The 18,760-nt window shown below is 38.0% G+C and overlaps 3 protein-coding genes across 3 annotated transcripts; 1 reads left to right on the forward strand and 2 right to left on the reverse strand.

Annotated features, from left to right (window-relative positions):
- Positions 1-256: 256 nt before the first annotated feature.
- On the forward strand, positions 257-4,859 carry LOC140759619 (DEAD-box ATP-dependent RNA helicase 27-like). The gene is made up of 12 exons (XM_073096227.1): positions 257-655; positions 959-1,144; positions 1,974-2,159; positions 2,525-2,608; positions 2,752-2,793; positions 2,882-2,968; positions 3,053-3,352; positions 3,430-3,468; positions 3,546-3,650; positions 3,728-3,796; positions 3,880-4,005; positions 4,381-4,859. Exons 1-12 carry the CDS (start codon positions 293-295, stop codon positions 4,558-4,560), a joined length of 1,767 nt encoding a protein of 588 aa, XP_072952328.1. The 5' UTR covers positions 257-292; the 3' UTR covers positions 4,561-4,859.
- Positions 4,860-5,608: 749 nt separating this feature from the next.
- Positions 5,609-13,399, reverse strand: LOC140759245 (DDT domain-containing protein DDR4). Its single transcript, XM_073095752.1, has 12 exons — positions 12,945-13,399; positions 12,751-12,861; positions 11,355-11,441; positions 11,245-11,282; positions 11,083-11,164; positions 9,121-9,227; positions 8,861-9,017; positions 8,098-8,190; positions 7,874-7,997; positions 7,190-7,232; positions 6,907-7,095; positions 5,609-6,820 (listed from the first exon to the last, which is right to left on the reverse strand). Exons 1-12 carry the CDS (start codon positions 13,392-13,394, stop codon positions 6,088-6,090), a joined length of 2,214 nt encoding a protein of 737 aa, XP_072951853.1. The 5' UTR covers positions 13,395-13,399; the 3' UTR covers positions 5,609-6,087.
- Positions 13,400-14,738: 1,339 nt separating this feature from the next.
- Positions 14,739-18,686, reverse strand: LOC140759000 (transcription factor BHLH089-like). The gene is made up of 6 exons (XM_073095442.1): positions 18,301-18,686; positions 16,639-16,842; positions 16,305-16,370; positions 16,057-16,125; positions 15,903-15,974; positions 14,739-15,165 (listed from the first exon to the last, which is right to left on the reverse strand). Exons 1-6 carry the CDS (start codon positions 18,511-18,513, stop codon positions 15,034-15,036), a joined length of 756 nt encoding a protein of 251 aa, XP_072951543.1. The 5' UTR covers positions 18,514-18,686; the 3' UTR covers positions 14,739-15,033.
- Between the last annotated feature and the right edge of the window lie 74 nt (positions 18,687-18,760).

Genomic DNA, 18,760 nt, shown 5'->3' on the forward strand with positions numbered 1-18,760 from the left:
TAATAGTTTCTTTGGAATCTCAATTTAAGATCATCACCCAATCATGGGCTTCTGAGGAAAATTTTCATAACTATCCATAAGGTTGGTTTATCTTTAATAATATTCTGTTTAATTAGCTATCTGATTAGTTTAACAAAAACTCGTAAATACAAGGTTTTATTTGTAAAAGAGTAACTTGTGTGCCATAATATTATCAAAGGGTAGGGTGTGAAATAGAAATTTCTTCCGACTATGAATAAATTCTAGGGTTTAGCGCTAAGCCCCGCTCCTCCGTCCCCCTTCTCTCGCCGTTATGTGTCCTGCAACGATGGACGCCAAGAAGGAGAAAAAGATGAAGAAGAGAAAGGCTAAGTCCACCGCCACCGTCGTCAAAGAAGCGGAGGAGATGGCCGAGGCAATCGACGACGACGGAGTGGTCGTGGGAGAAGATGAAGGATTAGAGCCACAAGGAGGTGGTCAAAACCCTGGCCAGAGTCGAGGTACCGATGATGGAGAAGAAGGAGAGGAAGAGGAAGCTCCTTCGGCGAAGAAATCGAAGACGGAAGCGAAGAAGAAAGGATCGGGAATCATGACCAACCAACCGTTCTCTGATCTTCCCCTCTCCGAGCCAACCATGAAGGCCATTAAGGAGATGGGCTTCGTCAACATGACCCAGGTTAGAATATTTTAGGTGTTAGGGTTTAGGGTGATTTGTGGGGTTTTAGAGTAGGGTGACCTGATTGCGTAGAAGCCCTTTTCTCTGCAGTCGAGTGGCGTAAGTTAGGATTGTAAGGAGTTTTTGTTTCCTGAGTTCAACATTGGGCATAATTTAAGAAATGTTAGTAAATTAGCTTGACTCGGTTAGGGTTTAAGGTAGTATGTGGGTTTTGGAGTAGGCTTACCTCATTGTGTAAGGATCATGTCTTTATTTGGAATAGTTCAATATTTCTGTAACTCGCGATGCATGTCATTTTTGCAGATTCAAGCTCGATCGATTCCTCATCTGATGGAAGGGAAAGATGTTATGGGTGCAGCAAGGACTGGCTCTGGGAAGACACTGGCTTTCTTGATTCCGGCAGTGGAGTTGCTGTATCATGCTCATTTCAGTCCTAGGAATGGAGCTGGAGTGATTGTAGTCTGTCCAACAAGGGAGCTTGCTATCCAGGTATGCATATTTCGTTGCCTCAGTATAGTTTTGGATCAATTTCGTCAAGTTTATAACTCTGAAATTGGGAAAACAATTTGCTTACCACACAAATGGTTCAGTCTTGACTGCTCAGATCAGTAGAAACAAGATTACTTGTGCGAATGTCCAGATTCTGATTATTTTAGGGTCCAGATTCTAGGGGAAAAAACAATGTTGGTTGTCAATCTGAAGAGTTCTACATTACCGTTGATCGGGTTTATGTAACAATCAAGTCTACCTTCACAAGCTGCATTCCAAAGCAGATAATTCTTTGCCTCTTTTGATGTTACCCTTGATTTTGAGTCTTAAACATGATGTGTTTGAACTCTCAGACTGATTTAATTGACGAAGATGAAAGCCAGATGCAAATGTAGTCTAAAATGGCATGATTGCCCACTCCTATGATGAAATAGATGATCAGTCAACCGTGTTAACTAGTAGGGTGTTCTTTTTCTAAGTTAAACTTATTCATTTTTTACTTCTACTTGAAAGTAGAAATGCATAATTCAACTATTCCATGTACACTGTTCATTTTTCCAACTAGGGTGGAAAATTGAAATCAAACATTTCATCAAAAAATGAGTCAAAAGACGTTTGGTTCTAGAATGTTGGCTGGTACTGCCCAAATCTCTAATGTCCTTTCATTGTTATCTTTTATTTTATTTGTTCTCTTTAATTGTTTAAAGACATATTCCCTATAATAAATCCATAATATCCAGTTCTTACTTCATAGTGTTGCTTATTAAACTCTTGTATTTCCCTTATTGCTGAAAAGCTCTCATGTTAGCTGGTGTTTGTCGTGTTGTAGACACATGCTGTTGCTAAGGACCTTTTGAAGTATCATTCGCAGACTCTTGGGTTGGTTATGGGTGGTAGTTCACGAAAAGGAGAAGCTGAGCATCTCGTGAAGGGAATAAATCTCTTAGTTGCAACACCTGGCAGGCTTTTGGACCATCTTCAAAATACTAGTGCATTTATATATAGAAGATTACAGGTGAAGAAATTTCTTTTTAGTCCCTATTAATTCTTTGCTTGTAATTTTTAGCTATTTTGTTGGTAAAAATCCTATTGATCTTTTTCCCATAAGATACCTGAGTTGATTGCTTTATAATCATTTGAAGTTAGGGAGCATCATCATTCTCAATTATGTCTGATGAGGCCACCCTTCCATGTTTATGCATACCTCTTAAATTCATCTAACCAGTGGTGATACATAGCGATTACATGTGTGTTCATTTTGTGCGTGTGTGCATTCAGATGTCATGCCAGTTTTAATCATTATGTTATTGATTAGCTGAAGATTAGTTTTGCCATTTACCATTATATCGGCTATCATATGTGATTCCTTTCCTGTTATAGTGCCTTATCATTGATGAAGCTGATCGGATATTAGAAGCCAACTTTGAGGAAGATATGAAGCAAATATTTAAGCGCCTTCCAGAGGTATATGTAATTATTTGCCTATTCTGCCAATGGTTTGAACTTTGAACTCTTCTATTCGATATATATATCACACTTAAGATGTAGAGCATTTTTTTGATAATATGAGTAATTTTATCAACTCATTTTGAGTTATTCATGTGCAGAATAGGCAAACGGTTCTTTTTTCTGCTACACAGACTAAAGAGGTTCGCATCTTTTATTATTGCATTATTCTCTTCCATCTTGTATCTTTTATTTGTGAGGAAGTTCGATGTACAATTTTATATACCTCAGGTTGAAGATTTTGCACGGTTGTCATTTAAGAAAAAGGAAGGAGAGGAAAAACCAGTATACATAGGAGTTGATGATGGGAGGTCAAGGGTAAGGAATGGTTATGGCATCTTGGAATTTTATTTCTTGAAACTATTAATTCCTTTAGTGGTGTTGACAAGGTCAGTGGTGCAGGTTACCGTTGAAGGGTTGCAGCAGGGATATTGTGTCATTCCAAGCAACAAAAGACTTCTGGTTTTATATGCATTTCTGAAGAGAAATATGTCGAAGAAGATTATGGTTTTCTTTTCATCTTGCAACTCAGTCAAGTACCATTCAGAGCTTTTGAGATATATTCAGGTCGATTGTATGGATATCCATGGAAAACAAAAGCAGGAGAAAAGGACTGCCACCTTTTTCAACTTCTGCAAGGCAGAGAAAGGGATCTTATTATGTACTGATGTTGCTGCTCGAGGACTTGATATTCCTGATGTGGTTAGTTCAATGTTTCTTTGTGCTGTTTTTTCCTTCTTCCTTTTCCTGTTGTCTTAATGATTTTCTTTTCTATGTAGGACTGGATTGTGCAGTATGATCCCCCTGATGAGCCAAAGGTTAGTATAGCAGAATGCGAGCTGGCAACTCTAGCTTCTTCATCAACCTTTAAAAATGTCAATTTTTGTACTTTCAGGAGTATATTCATAGGGTTGGCCGAACAGCTCGTGGGGAAGGTGGGAAGGGACATGCATTGTTGTTTCTATTGCCTGAGGAGTTGCAGTTTCTTAGCTATTTGAAGGTAATTATTCTTACAAGAATATTTACTTCATTTTGCTACGGTACAAATCAGATGACTGATACCACTGCTACTGCCAGGAAGCCAAAGTTCCCATGAAAGAATATGAGTTCAATGAGAAAAAGGTGGCAAATTTGCAGTCCCACCTGGTATATTTTCTTCGCACAAAGTTTCATTTTTTCATGAAAGATATAAAGTATACCAGGAGCTCACCTATGAAGGTATCATACAGGAGAAGATTGTTGGAGAAAACTACTATCTGGGTCAGTCAGCTAAAGATGCATATAGGTCGTATATTCTATCATACAATTCACACTCAATGAAGCACATTTTCAATGTGCACCACCTCAATCTAAAGGTACAATATAGATTTTTCTTCTGGAGATTCTGATCTACTTGATTAATACTATGCAGTAGTTAACTAGTTAAGTTTATGCAGGCATTGGATTGACTTATTTTTCTGGGAAGTAAAAGTGAACTTGCACATGTACTGTGTAGGGTATAGCAGAATGTGTTTCATTTAAATTTAAACTCTAGTACTGTTGGAACTCACATAGCGCCGCCAAATTTTTGGAAAGATTTTTTTCTTCGTTATCATGAATGACTGCAACCTGACTCTAGTTCTTATTACTAGACCTACTTGGTTATCTTCAGCTGCTCTCAAGTTTCTTTTATTTGTATAAAGAGAAGGATTCTATATAAGCCTGATTTTGACTTTTCTGCCATTTGACAGGACGTTGCAGCATCCTTCTGTTTCACTTCCCCTCCAAAAGTGAATCTGGACTTGGAGAGTAGTGCCTCCAAATTTAGGAAGAAGATGCGCAAAGTCAGTGGTGGCCGACATGGAATCAACGCTGTCAATCCTTACGGGCGAAAGGGAGGTGATGATAAAAGACAGTTTTCAAGGTTTTAGCTGGGCAATTTTGACAGATTAAGTCCAGTTGGTAGCAGAAAATTTTGACAGATGAACTCACACATTTGCAGTCAACCCCTCACCAATTCTCCTCTTTAGAGATGGTCTGTATCGTTAGCAATTCTTTTTATTTATCCTAAATACTTGTAGGTTGCTGCATGACAGACTCGAATCCTACAGTCTGGTAGGATCCTCAAGTTTGAGGAAAAAAAGGAAAACGGTTGCCATGCATGTTGATTCTGCTTTTGTATGTGCATCCTTTTGGACTTAATTGGTAAAATATTATCTTTTACTTGTTATGTCACTTTTTCCTTTTACAGCTCACCTCATCATTTGCACATTGCCATACGAATAGTAATGGCATGCAGTTTCCACCTTATCATATTGGGGTAGGAAATTATTTCGAGAGCTTTAGACTTCAGTTAAGCTAACGCTAATTCGATCAAATCTAGTTGTACCGAAATACAAGTATTCGGTCGATGTGATCTGCTGCAGCTAGGGGTGAAAACGGGTTGGATTAACTCCGACCCGACCCTGACTCAAATTAGATTCCGATAAAAAAATTTTATCGATTCGGATACGGATAGAATTTTTTAAAAAAATTTGGATACGGATCCGATAAATTTTTCGGATACGGATATCCGTTTACCCGTTTATTTTTTTAAATGATTTACAGTTTTTAGTTTACTTATTTAAATAATAAATATTAATAATATATTATATATTATTTATAGAGATTAATTTCTCTAATTTTATATACAAAAAATTTATTTGTTGTAAAACTTTTAATAATTTTATATTAATTATATTTAAATAAAATATTATAATTATTTTAAATTTAATTAATATCCGTTTAGATCCGATCTTTTATTCGAAAATTATTTTTATCCGTTTAGTTAGAATATGGTTTTAAATTTTGCTATCCGTCCAACATTCATATTCGAATCCAAACTAAAAATACGAATCTAGATATGGATTAAGCATTATCCGATCCGTTTTCATCCCTAGCTGCAGCTCAAATAGTGATAAGAAGACGTGCCTTCCGGATAAAAAATACTTAAGATGCACTAATTTATTTTGCAGACATGCTAAAATGATTTCCTCAACTACATTTGAATTGTTATGCCTAAGAAAAGGGATATATCAATCAAAATCCCACAGATCTGGTTATAAATCAGAACTAAGTATATTGTACATCAGATATGCAGAATATGATGTAATCAATACAGAACTTCCCAACCCTGCCACCAAGTAGTTAATAAAGCTTGGGATGAGCAAGTAGGAAGAAGCTGCTCTCCCATTGACTACTCGTCTTCACTCACATGGGACATGAACAGCTCATATTTTGGAATCTGCCAGCCCAATCTCATAAGATTGCAATGGCATGAAGAACATCAATCATGAGCCTTCATGAGTAAAATTATCATCCTATCATCTCGCCGGAGGCCTTCAGCTTGGCGCAGAGGACTTTGTAGGTAAATAGAAGTAGAACTGCCACTAAGTGCCCAATGTTCTTGTGATAATTTGTTAACTGTTGTCCATGTCCTCGCCTTTCATCATTGTATTAGGCCCATCATCAAAGCCACTACCAGGGGCAAGCTCATTCAAGTCTAAGAACCTTCTTTGCTGTTGACCGTCGCTCTCCTTCCCAGGGGCACTTGACTTCTCTACTGATTGCTGTTCTTTATCTACAGCCTCGGTTTGGCCATGATTTATCTGGTTATGTACCATTTCTTCACCACTTTCCTCATCCTGATCTTGACTTGCAGTTGAAAGTTCCAGATCATTAGTTGCATCTGAATGGGCATCAGATGCATCAGACTTCTCAGTCTTTCCTGAATCTGCATCAGTGTCCGACAAGTCATACTGCCGATAATTAATACGAGGTCGTGTGGCCCTCTTGCTGCGCCGGAGACCTTTTTGAAGATCATCCACATTTCTCAATTTTGTGGCTCTCCTGCTTCGGGTTGGAATCTTCTTGCGCCTGCGATGCTCCTCTGTATCTTCACTTGTACTTAGAGAATATTCCTCTTCTTCTTCTTCTTCTTCGTCGTCGTCTGCATTTTCTTCCTCCCACCGATACTCCTCGTCCTCCTCTGAACCACTTGATACCTTTTGTTGCTTCCGGCTTCTCAGATATTCCTCATCGTAAACTGCTTCTCCTACTATATCATCATCACTTTCAAATCCTGCGTCAGCATCTGAAACAGCTTCAACAAAGTCCTCTGAATACCTTTGAGGCCTTTTCCTCCGCCGGTTGCTGGATGTTTTTAATGCAACAGAGAATAAGAAGACAAAGTTTGTACAAGAAAATATATTATAAGCATAACCTGAGTGTTAGGATACCTGCGGTCAAGAGGCTCAGCTTGTCGTTCTCCATCAGTTTCTTCATAGTCATTTGACTTAGGAGATTCTGCATCATAGAAGTCATGAGCTACTGGTGATGGAGCATTCCAGTTACCATTAGTTGATTCCTCAGGTTTTGGAGTAATCGCTCTTCTAACAACAACATTCTCAGGTGAATTCTGCCTTTTCCTGGAAACAATGTTTAGTGCACATTAGTTACATTATTTGGTGATAAATAACTAAGAGTTATGAATAATGTAGTAGTTGGAGATGATATACATACTTGGTAATTTTTATAGCCTCATTAATTGACCGGTCATAGTCATCTGCGAAACCAAATTTATTTTTCAGGTTAGACGAATTCAAAACGAACTAATATTTCTACAAGTTTGCAATTTAAAATCTGTCAGTAGCCAAATGCAAGAAACAAAATCTGGTTTTGTTTAATCTCATCCTTCATAAGATTTAAAAATGGCATAGGCCATAAACTCAAACATTTACACACCATTTATTTATCCAAAATTCCAGATATAATACTAAAAATCATCATCTACAAAGAACAGAATAAAGGCAAGTATATAAGGATAAAGCCAGTGATTCGATCCTGAAGAACTATCATCCGGTGGGAAATGGAGAGTAAAACAACTAGCTTCTTAAACTTCAACCATGTACAACAGAACTTATATTACATGCCCCAGAAAGTACTATGCAGCCTATTGAAATCTAGGACCAACTCACCAAAGTAACTAGGACATTGCAACAACCAGCACGACAAAAAATCTGAGTGATTATCAAAGAATAAATTTACACTAAAGAAATAAAGGTATAGGCAATTCAGTAGGAAGAATTGGCAGCAAATGAGAAGAATCCGAGCCCTTCATCTCCAACCATTTTGAATCAGTTAATCAAGGATAAGGCTTATTTATCGACAAAAGTGATAAAGTCATTTCCAATTTAAAGTGCTTACCAAAAGTATAGGTGACAGGTTTTCTATCACGTAGAGAGCGACCAGATGAAAGTCCATCTGCTGTCAAATAGCTGTCAAGAAGGAGGGCTTCCCTTTGTTGTTTCTTCAACAGCCTCTCTTTCCTCTGTATGAGTAAGAAAATCATCACAATCTGTTCAATTTGCCTATAGTAGTGACAACCAAAAAAAAGTAGAACAGTCACTTAAGTGGAAAGAGTCAGATACTTTATGAATTTTCTCAATCTCTGGAAGAAAATCAATCTTCAACTTCTTCCCAAGTGAGGCTTCTGTCCTGTTCTTACTCAAAAAAAGTTTCTCCTGGAGATATAAGGAAAGGAAAGTAAAACTTAACTTTGTCAGACTTGGTTTGTGAACCAAGTTATAGCAACAATAAATGTGAAGCAGCAGCAGGTAAATCACATGAGAATAATGAGTATAAATTTATTTGAACTCACTAGACGAATAGATTGAGATGTCAAATGATGTAATTTTCATGTAAATGCTACCTACCTTGGGCAAAGATGAATAGTACAAATATGAGTAACGCGGATAACATTATAATATCATGCTCAAATGGTATACCATCCATGATTTAGCTAATTCCTGCTTTAGCATAACACTCATTGTTCAAAAAGTGTTTAAGATGCATTCAAAACTGAAGTCTCCTTCAAAGACGAAATCGTGAGATTCTAGAACTCTCAATTAAGTGTTGTTACATCAAAAGGGAAGCCCTCCTTGACACATGACATGCAGAATAAGATAGTTTCCTCAATCATGTAGCCCGCAAAGGTGATATAAACTCTATTACATATATAATGCAAGCTTCTTTACATAGTAAAGAGTAGGCACCTATTTTGTAGATAATAACTTGCTTTCCTTTATTACGACATATGTCATATAGAGATAGTATTAGCAATCAGCAACAATAATTTTTTTAAAAAAAAAGATATTGCCAAACAAAAACAAAAGCAATCATATGGAAACTCACCGAAACTTCTTGAAACTCATCAAAGTTGGTTGCAACAGTTTCCCACTGGTAAGATACAAGTGGAACAACCAAAGATCCTTTTGCTTTCAACTTCTTTCCCTCAACCCGTCTAATTTCACGATACAGACGATGACCAATAACAGGATCATCCTCATACCTATACAACACAGCTTAAATGAGCATGTTTCTTGAAATAAGCAGAACTTTCAGACATTATTAGATTAGGCAACTACAAGAAGAAAAAACTAGACTGTCTCTACCAGTATGAGACTCCATAAGAATCACCCCCAATCCGTTCTTTACGAAATTCTGAAAGTTGGATTCCCCGCTTTAAAGAATTGTCAATATAATTCCTAATGTCATCTTGCTGCAAAAAAATATACTTGGCTGTCAACTTATACATAAGACATAAATCACCAACAATAAGCATCAATGTACAAGAAATAGTTAAGCAATCAGTTATAATCTATAGACATAAATAACAACCGTACCACCAGAATCTGTCTCACTAGGAGAAAACCTAATATAACCACTGATGCATTTTTCCATCACTTCTCTAAATTTGTCTTCTTTATAGATATCTTAATTAACAATCAAACAGCTCTATTTCCCCTGACCTCACAAGATCACCTCGGGAGCCAGTGATGCCCATAATTAGTAATGCAACCGCATCAATGATCACACAAGAAAAGAGCTTCACTTCAGGTGCATCCTCTATTGATCAAAAGCCACCCCCCCCCACCCCACACACCCCCCCAAGTCTCCAAAGTGCACTTTGCTTGATCCACTGTCTTTTGACTTGTTCATTGCAATGAGTCACACAAGAGAGGTGTAAATGCAACGATTGATGGAGTCACAAGTCAACCATGAGTTGAAACAGATAAAGATCAGGTTGACCCTCTTTATTTAGCACAAATGTCACAACCACAAACAGTTAGTACTTCTCATTGAAGAATTGAACCAAAAGTAGATTGCCAGACCTCTTTATTTAGCACAAATGTCACAACCACAAATAGTTAGTACTTCTCATCAAAGAATTGAACCAAAAGTAGATAGCCTGAGAAATTTTTCCACGAGATATCATGTGAGATATTTTATTACCTGAAAGATTAATAACATAGAAACTAATATCTTTATTCATTTCAACCTTGTGTTGAAACAGGTAAAGATCAGGTTGACTCTCTTTATGTAGTATAAATGTTACACCCACAATCAATTAGCACTTCCAAAGAATTGAACCAAATGTAGATAGCCAGAGAAAATTTTCTATGAGATATCAACATGTGAGATATTTCATTACCTAAAAGATAAATTACATAGAATCTAACTTTAAAAGATCCCATTTTATCTTTATTCCTGTTAAACGACAAGCACACAATCTCGCAGACTTGAGAATTAAGTCATTGATGTCAAATCCATGACACTTGCAGGTTCCAAAAGATGCTAAAGAGGTGAAACGTGGGATCTTTCTAAAACAGCTTTATAAATAGATAATCATCAGCAAAGTTTAGAGGCCAAAATACTGAATAATAATTTATTGTTCAGCCAGGGTATTATGCCACCCCATAAAGTCTGCACTCAAAGCTCGGAAGATTTTCCTAGTTTGCATGGAAAGCTTTAAGTGGATTTATAATATTGAACCAAAATCAAGAATGTAGGAGGTCTCTTACCTTATAATAAAGTGCTTCCAGTATTAAAAATTTTAATGTTGATACAGAATCAATTACATTGAAGGCTCAGATTTGATTAGATAGGCATTTCTGTTTGCACATGCTAGTAATTATCAAGACAATTATCGACAGCTATGATACTTGATTAAAGAAACTTGGCCATATTAACATCTTTACATGATTGTTACTGCCCATTTTGTGTCTACTTGATTCATAGATACAGAGCAAAGAAATTGATTTTAGATATCTTCAAGGGGGTTAGATGTAAAAATGTGACCACAAATGTAGTTCATCAAAAAATTTCCAGTGCCAAAATCAAGTAAATTTATGCAAACCAATATGGAAATTCAAGAAAATAAAACAAAAGATTGAGCATTATCAATAATAAAGATAAAAGGTTGAGCTAGTTAATTGGATAACTTTTATCTCTTCAAGTCAAAGAGCAAAAACACAACACAACCTGCGAGGCAGTACATATACGAACAGACACTATAATCTTTAAAAGTCAAGTTTAAGAGTGCTGGTGGAATAAAAAGTAGATTCAGAACACACCTCAACACGGATATCGCATATTGCTTTCAAAATCAGCAATCTAGTTGCAGGATCAAGACTTTTGTATGTTTCAACCTCCGCACTAGGCAAGTCAAGACACTTGAATTGTGAGGTTAATCTAAATTGAATGTATTAGAAATCAAGAGTGTGTAAAGAACTCACCCATGTGATGCAACAATTGGTATGTCACCTTCTGCAACCTGCAGTTCTAATGTTAGTTAGCTTTACATTGGTATGAAAAATACAGCTGACGAAATAATGGTAATACATACCCAATGCCACCAATCTTTTAGCTTTCTACACAACACTGTAACCCAGGTTGCATGCCCTAGAGCCATACGAGTTACGGGAGGGATTGCCTATGATATGATAAAAGAAGCACACAAGGTTATAAGGTTATATGATGATTCAGAAACATTTAATTAGAGCTCTTTCTGAGAACAGGTATATAATCTAGAAATAGTATTTAAGTAACACGGTGAATAGGTATTCCGCTGTCATGTAGCAGAATGCTATGTCAATAATACGGTTACATGAAAGAATGTAAACTAAGCTACCCATGCAAAACAAAACTCATTCAGGCATAAAAATACATACTAAGCTAACCATGCATGCCAAATTCACAGAAAGACTGCATATAGCACAGCCTCTCTCCAAAAATATGCAACCTATAGTCAAGGTCAAGTACTGGCAAGTAGATGGAGAAAATTATGAAAGAGTTACTAGAAGCAGCAAATTGGAAGAAAGCTAGAAACTGGCTTGCCAACAAAAGATTTCAAAGCGAAGGAATGGCGAATGGGAAAACAACTTTCTTGGATGCATAATATTAGATATCAAATGGTTGAATAAAGGCAATATATCAACAAAAAAAGAACACGTCCATAATAATCGCCTCCTAAGGCTGAGTCAACTTCTCATGGAAAATGAGCTAGTAGCCTATTTCAAGATTGCAGTCAATGTACCTTGAGAACAAAAGGTAAGTAGTAATATTACAGAACTCCAAAAATACCCATCCATTGCATACATTTTCAGACTATTTAGCATTAACAGCTTCTTTATATGTCTTTGTCTAACATACATAGATGGTGAAATAATAAACATCAGATGGTAAGACTCCAATCGTTACTTTGAAAAATATCAATATAGAAGGATAACAAATTATAATGATCATCAACGAAGATAGAAAGCGTCATTTCACACACTATACAACAGAAGTTTCAATAGCAAACTGAAGGATTGATAGTAAGGTTGGTATGTAACAAGACAGCAATAGTAAAATTATTTCATGTCATTCAGATTCATTAAGCTAACATTGCGCAGAACAAGGCAAAAGTGTACGAGAAAATTAGTACATACAAGTATACAACACAACCAAAAACTTGAGAAGGATAATATAAGGTAGATGCATATTGTCTAGAGCGCAATGAGAAGCAGGGGTAACATGTTCTTAGGTTTATGTCAAGCAAATTTTAAAACACCTTTTTTTTTTTGGGGGTAAAGCTGTAAATATCAACTAAAAGAAATAAGAGAAAAACAGTTCTCGAGAAAACCATATTCTCTTAACAAACAACTTTACCAAAAGAAGTACACTTCTTGGTAAAACAAAGAAACATACTAGAAAATCAAGAGAAAGATTCAATCTTTCAATCAAAACTAGAAAGAACTAACCCTTAACAGTGGCATGTGCACGTCGTACAGCGTGGAGTTGGGCGAAATCAAAGCCATCTCGAGCTCCTCGGCCGAGAACTCCACCGCAATGTTAAGAAGCGGCCTAAAAATCTAGGAAAAGTGCCAAAGAGCAGCAGAATAAGACCTAACTAATACAAAATCCAACCCATCACGAAGCAGAAGCGATCACTCACATGGAGGAAGTCGAGCACCGACGCTAGCTCCCACATGGACCGGAGCTTCCACTGCGGCAGCTCTGCAGGCACCGGCTCCTGGACCAACGGGGTCACCACACGCGCGCATTGTTGCCGCTCCTCCTTCTCCCTCCGCAACGACGTGCGGCGCTCCGGAGGCGGCGGCGCCGGTTTCCGCGTCTGCGGAGGGCGGGAAGTGCACGCGCGCGGGAAGCGGGTCTTCCTAGGTGCGGGCTCCGGCGAGGGACGTCTCTCCGGCGAGGATCCGTCGCCGGAAGGCTGCGCCGGCGGCGAATCGGACGGCATCGAGGGTTTCGGAGGGGGAGGAAGGGAGAGGGGAGGGTTAGAGGTGAGATCGGGCGGGGAATAGGGTTTGGAAGGGGGTAGGGGAGAGGAATCGAGAGGGGAGAGTCGAAGAAGGAGACGGCGAGGTGAGGAAAGAGAGCCCATAAGAGGGTGGGGGAGAGGAAAGGGGGAAGAGGGGGGTCGCGGGTGGAGAGAAGGGGCAAATTAGGTATTTTCCCTGGGGGCGGGGGGTAATCTTCTGCTGCTGAGATCGAATATAAGTAATAACGCACGAAATATAGAATGCATGTACCTGGTTGTTTATGTTAACAATTGGATTCGTATTCAAGGTTAGTTTGATTGTTAAAAATTGCGGATTAATTAAATATTCGGTAGGAATTGCAAACTGCCAATGGATTAGGATTTTTATCGGATTTTGTGAGGGCCTGGACCCGATAAGAAGCTAATCGGGTATCGTATCGGAGTTATTGACTTATGTGAATAATGCCTAAAACGGGTCAAATACTCGAATTTTTGGTTTTTCTCCGATTTCTTCTACTGGTTTGTTGTTTGTCGGTGGTGATCTCTCTCTTTTTAATCTTTTATGATTGTGTATTAGATTTGTAATTGGTTGCATTAATAAAATTCTTCGCCTTCCTTCGGGTGTTTTTGTTAAAAGAAAACTCGAATTTACTGCAGTTTAGAAGCTAGGTTTGTATGTCAATCACACACGTTCAACAGCCACGGTCGCATGTAAAATATGGTACAAAAGCTCTAAGCAAGTGGGGATTATGGTCATCAGAAACATACAACTAACGAGGTGGCACATCTCTTACAAACGTCACATACCCAGACTTGAGCATTACCGTAGCAAGTATAACTAAGTCGTATAGAAAATTATTAGATAACTAATTAATTTAAAAGCTTAAGCTATTAGATATATAAAAACAATGTATGTCATATTTCTAAAGTAACGCGGGCAACCCTAGACAATGATTAATAACACAATTGATTAAAAAGCTTAAGTTATTAAGATCATGGATGGTCATATCAACCGGCATGGGACGAGCTGGTCGGCATACTAGCACGTGGCACAAGAGGTATCGCGCGACACTCCTCCTAATAGCTTTGTCGCTCGTCATCGAGCTACTTGTCGCTGAATCGCCTTCGTCGTCATCCGAGCTTGCATCGGGTGCCGTAGCCTAAGGGAAAAGAAAGAAAGATCGAGAGGGGGGGGGGAGTTATCGGTTAAAAACTTAAGTTGTGGAATCGGATCTAGATTCGCAACTTAAATTTTTCTAAGACACTCGACGCAAGCTCGGGCGACGACGAAAGCGAGCGACGATCAGCGGTGATGAGTATCCATTACTTTTTTCTCTCCTCTTACGGCACGTGCCGTGTTTGTGGCACGGCTATTGTTGATTAAGATAATATATCAATATATATATATATATATATTATATTTTAACAGAAATAAGTGCAGAAAATTTAAAACTTGATTCTCTTAGGTAGGGCAGAATCCAAAATCACAGATTTTTTAGCATACTCCATCCTTGTTACAACCGTGTAGAAATTCTATTGAAGACATCAGAGAAAGAAAAATGTTCTTCTATGTATATAAGAAGGTGGATACTAAGATATTTCCGTTAAGTGCACGACTCTATCAACAGAGAGATCCAAACTGAAAACAGTATAACAAAGCCGCACTTGGAGCACAATCACTTGGAAGATCTAGAAACTAATAAACTACAACGGTACACTGGGTTCATCCTGGTAGAATTTTATTTGTTACGTTCTGTTGCAATTATGTTACTCTTTCAAAGGCACCACCAAGCTGCATATGAAGCCATTCTGTTGCTGGACCCTGTGCGTATTCTCTTGGTGCCTGTGTGTTGAATGCCAGACCGGAAGCCGTATCGTATGTCTGAGCACCAAACTGCAAGACAGAAGGCACATGTAAGTTGTTACGGACTTTTGAAAACAATGAAGGGTACAATAACCATGCTATGTTCATGATAGGACCCAACTGTTGCAATAGCAGGAGCTTCATCAATGAATCTGATAAGATACAGTAAAGATATGTACATTTATATATATACAAACATAAATATGCATTTAGCTCAGTGCATGAGATGCAGATTAAAATCACGGAGAAAGGGCAATGATGTAGTATTTGAACTCTGACCTGGAGACAGCACCATGCATCAATGATATTGGCGATTATTATCATGGGAAGCAAACAAAAAAGAGGGGACCAGCGTAGGTGACACATAGTTAGCCAGTAATATTGACAGCTGAATATTGACCATTAAAATGGTAGAATCCTTATTCCATGGTCCCCAATTGAAATAGGGTAAACTCATGAGACTATATTCCAGTAATTTGAGTAAAAGACTGCACCATATTAAACTAGAAAGTTAAGCAAGCAAATGAACCACACAAAGCCAGGTTATATCAGAAAGTGTCATACATCAGTCATGGCTAACCAGAGTTGAAGAAACATAAATAAGCAGAAGGCATACACTTGCAGCAATGAGGCTTAACACAAACATGGAATGCCAACAGCATCCTCTCATATAAAAGTACCAAAGCTGATCCATTATTTAAAGTGGCATTTATGTGCAAACAACAGGTAAGACTAATTTCTTATTTATCTGCAAAAACTCAACTTACATCTTTAGGTGCAAACCCTTCGATACCAGAATTCATGCGGGAATTAACTGCTTCAAGCTTCATCGATAAGAACTGTGAAATCCAGTAATTATAAATCTTTGCTGGAAGTTAAAGACAGATGCCACAGAATGTCAGATACCGAGGAAAGAGATACCTCAACTTGACGTTGTAAAGCCTGGATATAATTAATTATCTCATCAAGGACTGATGCTTTGCCAATAACCTGCTCGAAGAAATAACCCAGTTTGACATAGCATTCTTTTTAACAAATAGTAAAATTTCTAACTAGCGTGGATTTAAAGACTCCCAAATGAATTGGAAGCTCATTTCCAAGGTGGTAATACATGAGATCCAAAAGCATATAAAGAAAATTATTGTAAAGATGAGATACTGAAAATGCACCTTATTGCATCCAGGGACCAGATCTTGAAGAATCCTCATCCGCTCACTTATTTTTTCTCTTCTTGCCTGTCAATAAAGAGATTTCAGCCAGTAAGGTGACTCCGGTTATGATTTTGCAATACCTATGCATGTGAGCCTTTCTATTCTGCTCATGTTATGACCAAAAAAAAAAAAATTCCAAGTTGGCAGTCATGAATACATGTTAGTATTGTTGCATGTGTGTTATCATATGCATTTTAGAAAGGGCACGGAAACTCTTCTAGAAATCTGTTTGAAATAAAATTTAATAAAAACACTTATTACTTCTAAGCTTGTAGTACAAGGAAAAACTTACTCTTTCTGCAAGACTATGGCTGTCAGTTGCTTGACCCCTTCTTGCTCTTACATGGATGTAATCTTGCTTGAGTGGCTCTGGTGGTAGAGGATTTTGATCAACTGGATTACCACCAATTTCTGAATTGGCTTCACCCTCAGCTTTTAAGTTGTCGTTGTCATCACTAGATTTCATGACCTTTATACGTTTCACTTCAATATCGTTCTACAAAACATAGATTCATTTGAATCAAAAAGAAGAAAAAAAGGAGAGAAATCAAAAGATGCATATCATAAATCACTCATTATCTGAATAATACATCCAGCAGTTAAAACCACAAGGATTTCATTGGCATATTCTGAATTTGTAAAGCTTAAGAAAAATTGAATTCCATATTGTAAATCAAAAGGAGCCATCTCAAATTGACATTTACTTGAATAATATTTGAAGTTCTAGAAATTACAAGATCTCTTTTAAAGTTGAGGAATTTTAGAAAGAACATGCAGAGTTCCATGTAGGAGGTTAGTCCCACATGGGAAAGAGAGTTTAAAGTGAGAATTTGATATAAACTTGGACCCAAAGTTAGTTGCTTCAGTTTTAGGGTTGGATATAGGTTATTATGTATGTGTCAAGGTATTTCTCATTAGATGGGAGTTCCCATATATCCCATAGAAGTTGCATCAGATTCAATGACTCTAGTAAATGGTATGAGAAGGTATCGCACAAGAACTAGCATAGTATTGCGATACTAGCCTTGTCCTATCAGTATGGCCATATTGATCTCTTTGAACTAAGACGAAATGGCCAGATCGAGCCACAACTTTAAGGATCCATAATGTATTAGAAAGTTCATGTTAAACCACTTATATGATTTAAGTATCAAGTCAAGTTGATAAGAGATCTAGAATGGCCATAATAACGTGCTTTCTAGTTGGGAGATATAGAATCCACTGTAGATCCAACCTATTCTTTCTTAGTCTCTTATTGCCAAGTCTAATAGTTCAAAATATACGCCACCAGACCTAACGCCTTCATTGTAAGAGAATGGACGCATATACTTGTTGATCTCACTAAGATACGTTGAATAACTGCCATATATTAAACAGTGTGGCCGTATGATCGGCTTGTCATCCCTTTGTCCTTGGTGGGCTTGTAATCGCACACATTTGGTGAACAAAGAATGGCAACAATTTTTAAAGCTTCGCAACATTTGTCAAGAAACATATATCGCCATCAAATGTTGAGGTAGGTAAAGGAAATCAGAATTGGGAGTTTCCAATTTATTGATGTACTAATATTATGAAAGCCGGTGATTAACATACTCGAAGTTCCATCTAGCGCAGATGAAGTTATCTTGACATTATTATAGAAAAGTTGGGCATTTTAGCAGGCTAAGGATCACACTGTTTCATTCGATTATAAGGAACTTTCCAATGGATCCATACTGTCCTATATATGATCACATCAAATTTCTGGTAGAAATATAAAAGGTTACTCTTATCCCTCTAAAATCCAATCTTACCCCATGTAGCACTACATTACCCTAACAATCTCTCCCAAACCAATTCTTTCAGTAAAATTCAAACCGGAAAGAAGCAGATCAAGGGGACCCATTTCGCCGTTAACCAATCCCCAGATCCGATACCACTCAAAACGACCAAAAGAAAGAGAAAGAACAATTACCAAAACATTGGCGCTGCTTGTGGAAACAAGCCTCGAAGACTCGTCCTCCGATGCCGAATCCCTCCAGCTCCTCTTTCCGCGACTCCCCGCGCTCTGCTCCGTAAGGCTCGACTCGTCCACCGACAAATCCCGGTTGCCACCTACTCGTCTACCGACCGCGCCGGGCTGCTGCTGCTGCAGCCAAATCTCCGACACCAGAGATGGCGGATCCATTCCGAGAAATCCAGATAAACCCAGATCGATTCCAGTTCAGATAGGATTAAATTCGACCCCACGCGGGCATTTGGAGGAGGAAATCTGAGTAGATCTGTGGTTGAGCCGAGGTCGAGATGACTGAGAGAGTGCGAAGAGAGAGCTCGAAGAGAGTGAGAAGAGAGAGGTTTTGGATCTTCGGGATTCTTCATTTATTTATTGACAGGAAATTTTTATTTTGCCCCCTATTTTTGATTATTTTTCGTCG

This window comes from Typha angustifolia, chromosome 4 (genome assembly GCF_048772165.1).
Source record: "Typha angustifolia cultivar Huaian chromosome 4, ASM4877216v1, whole genome shotgun sequence".
Lineage (NCBI taxonomy): Eukaryota > Viridiplantae > Streptophyta > Magnoliopsida > Poales > Typhaceae > Typha > Typha angustifolia.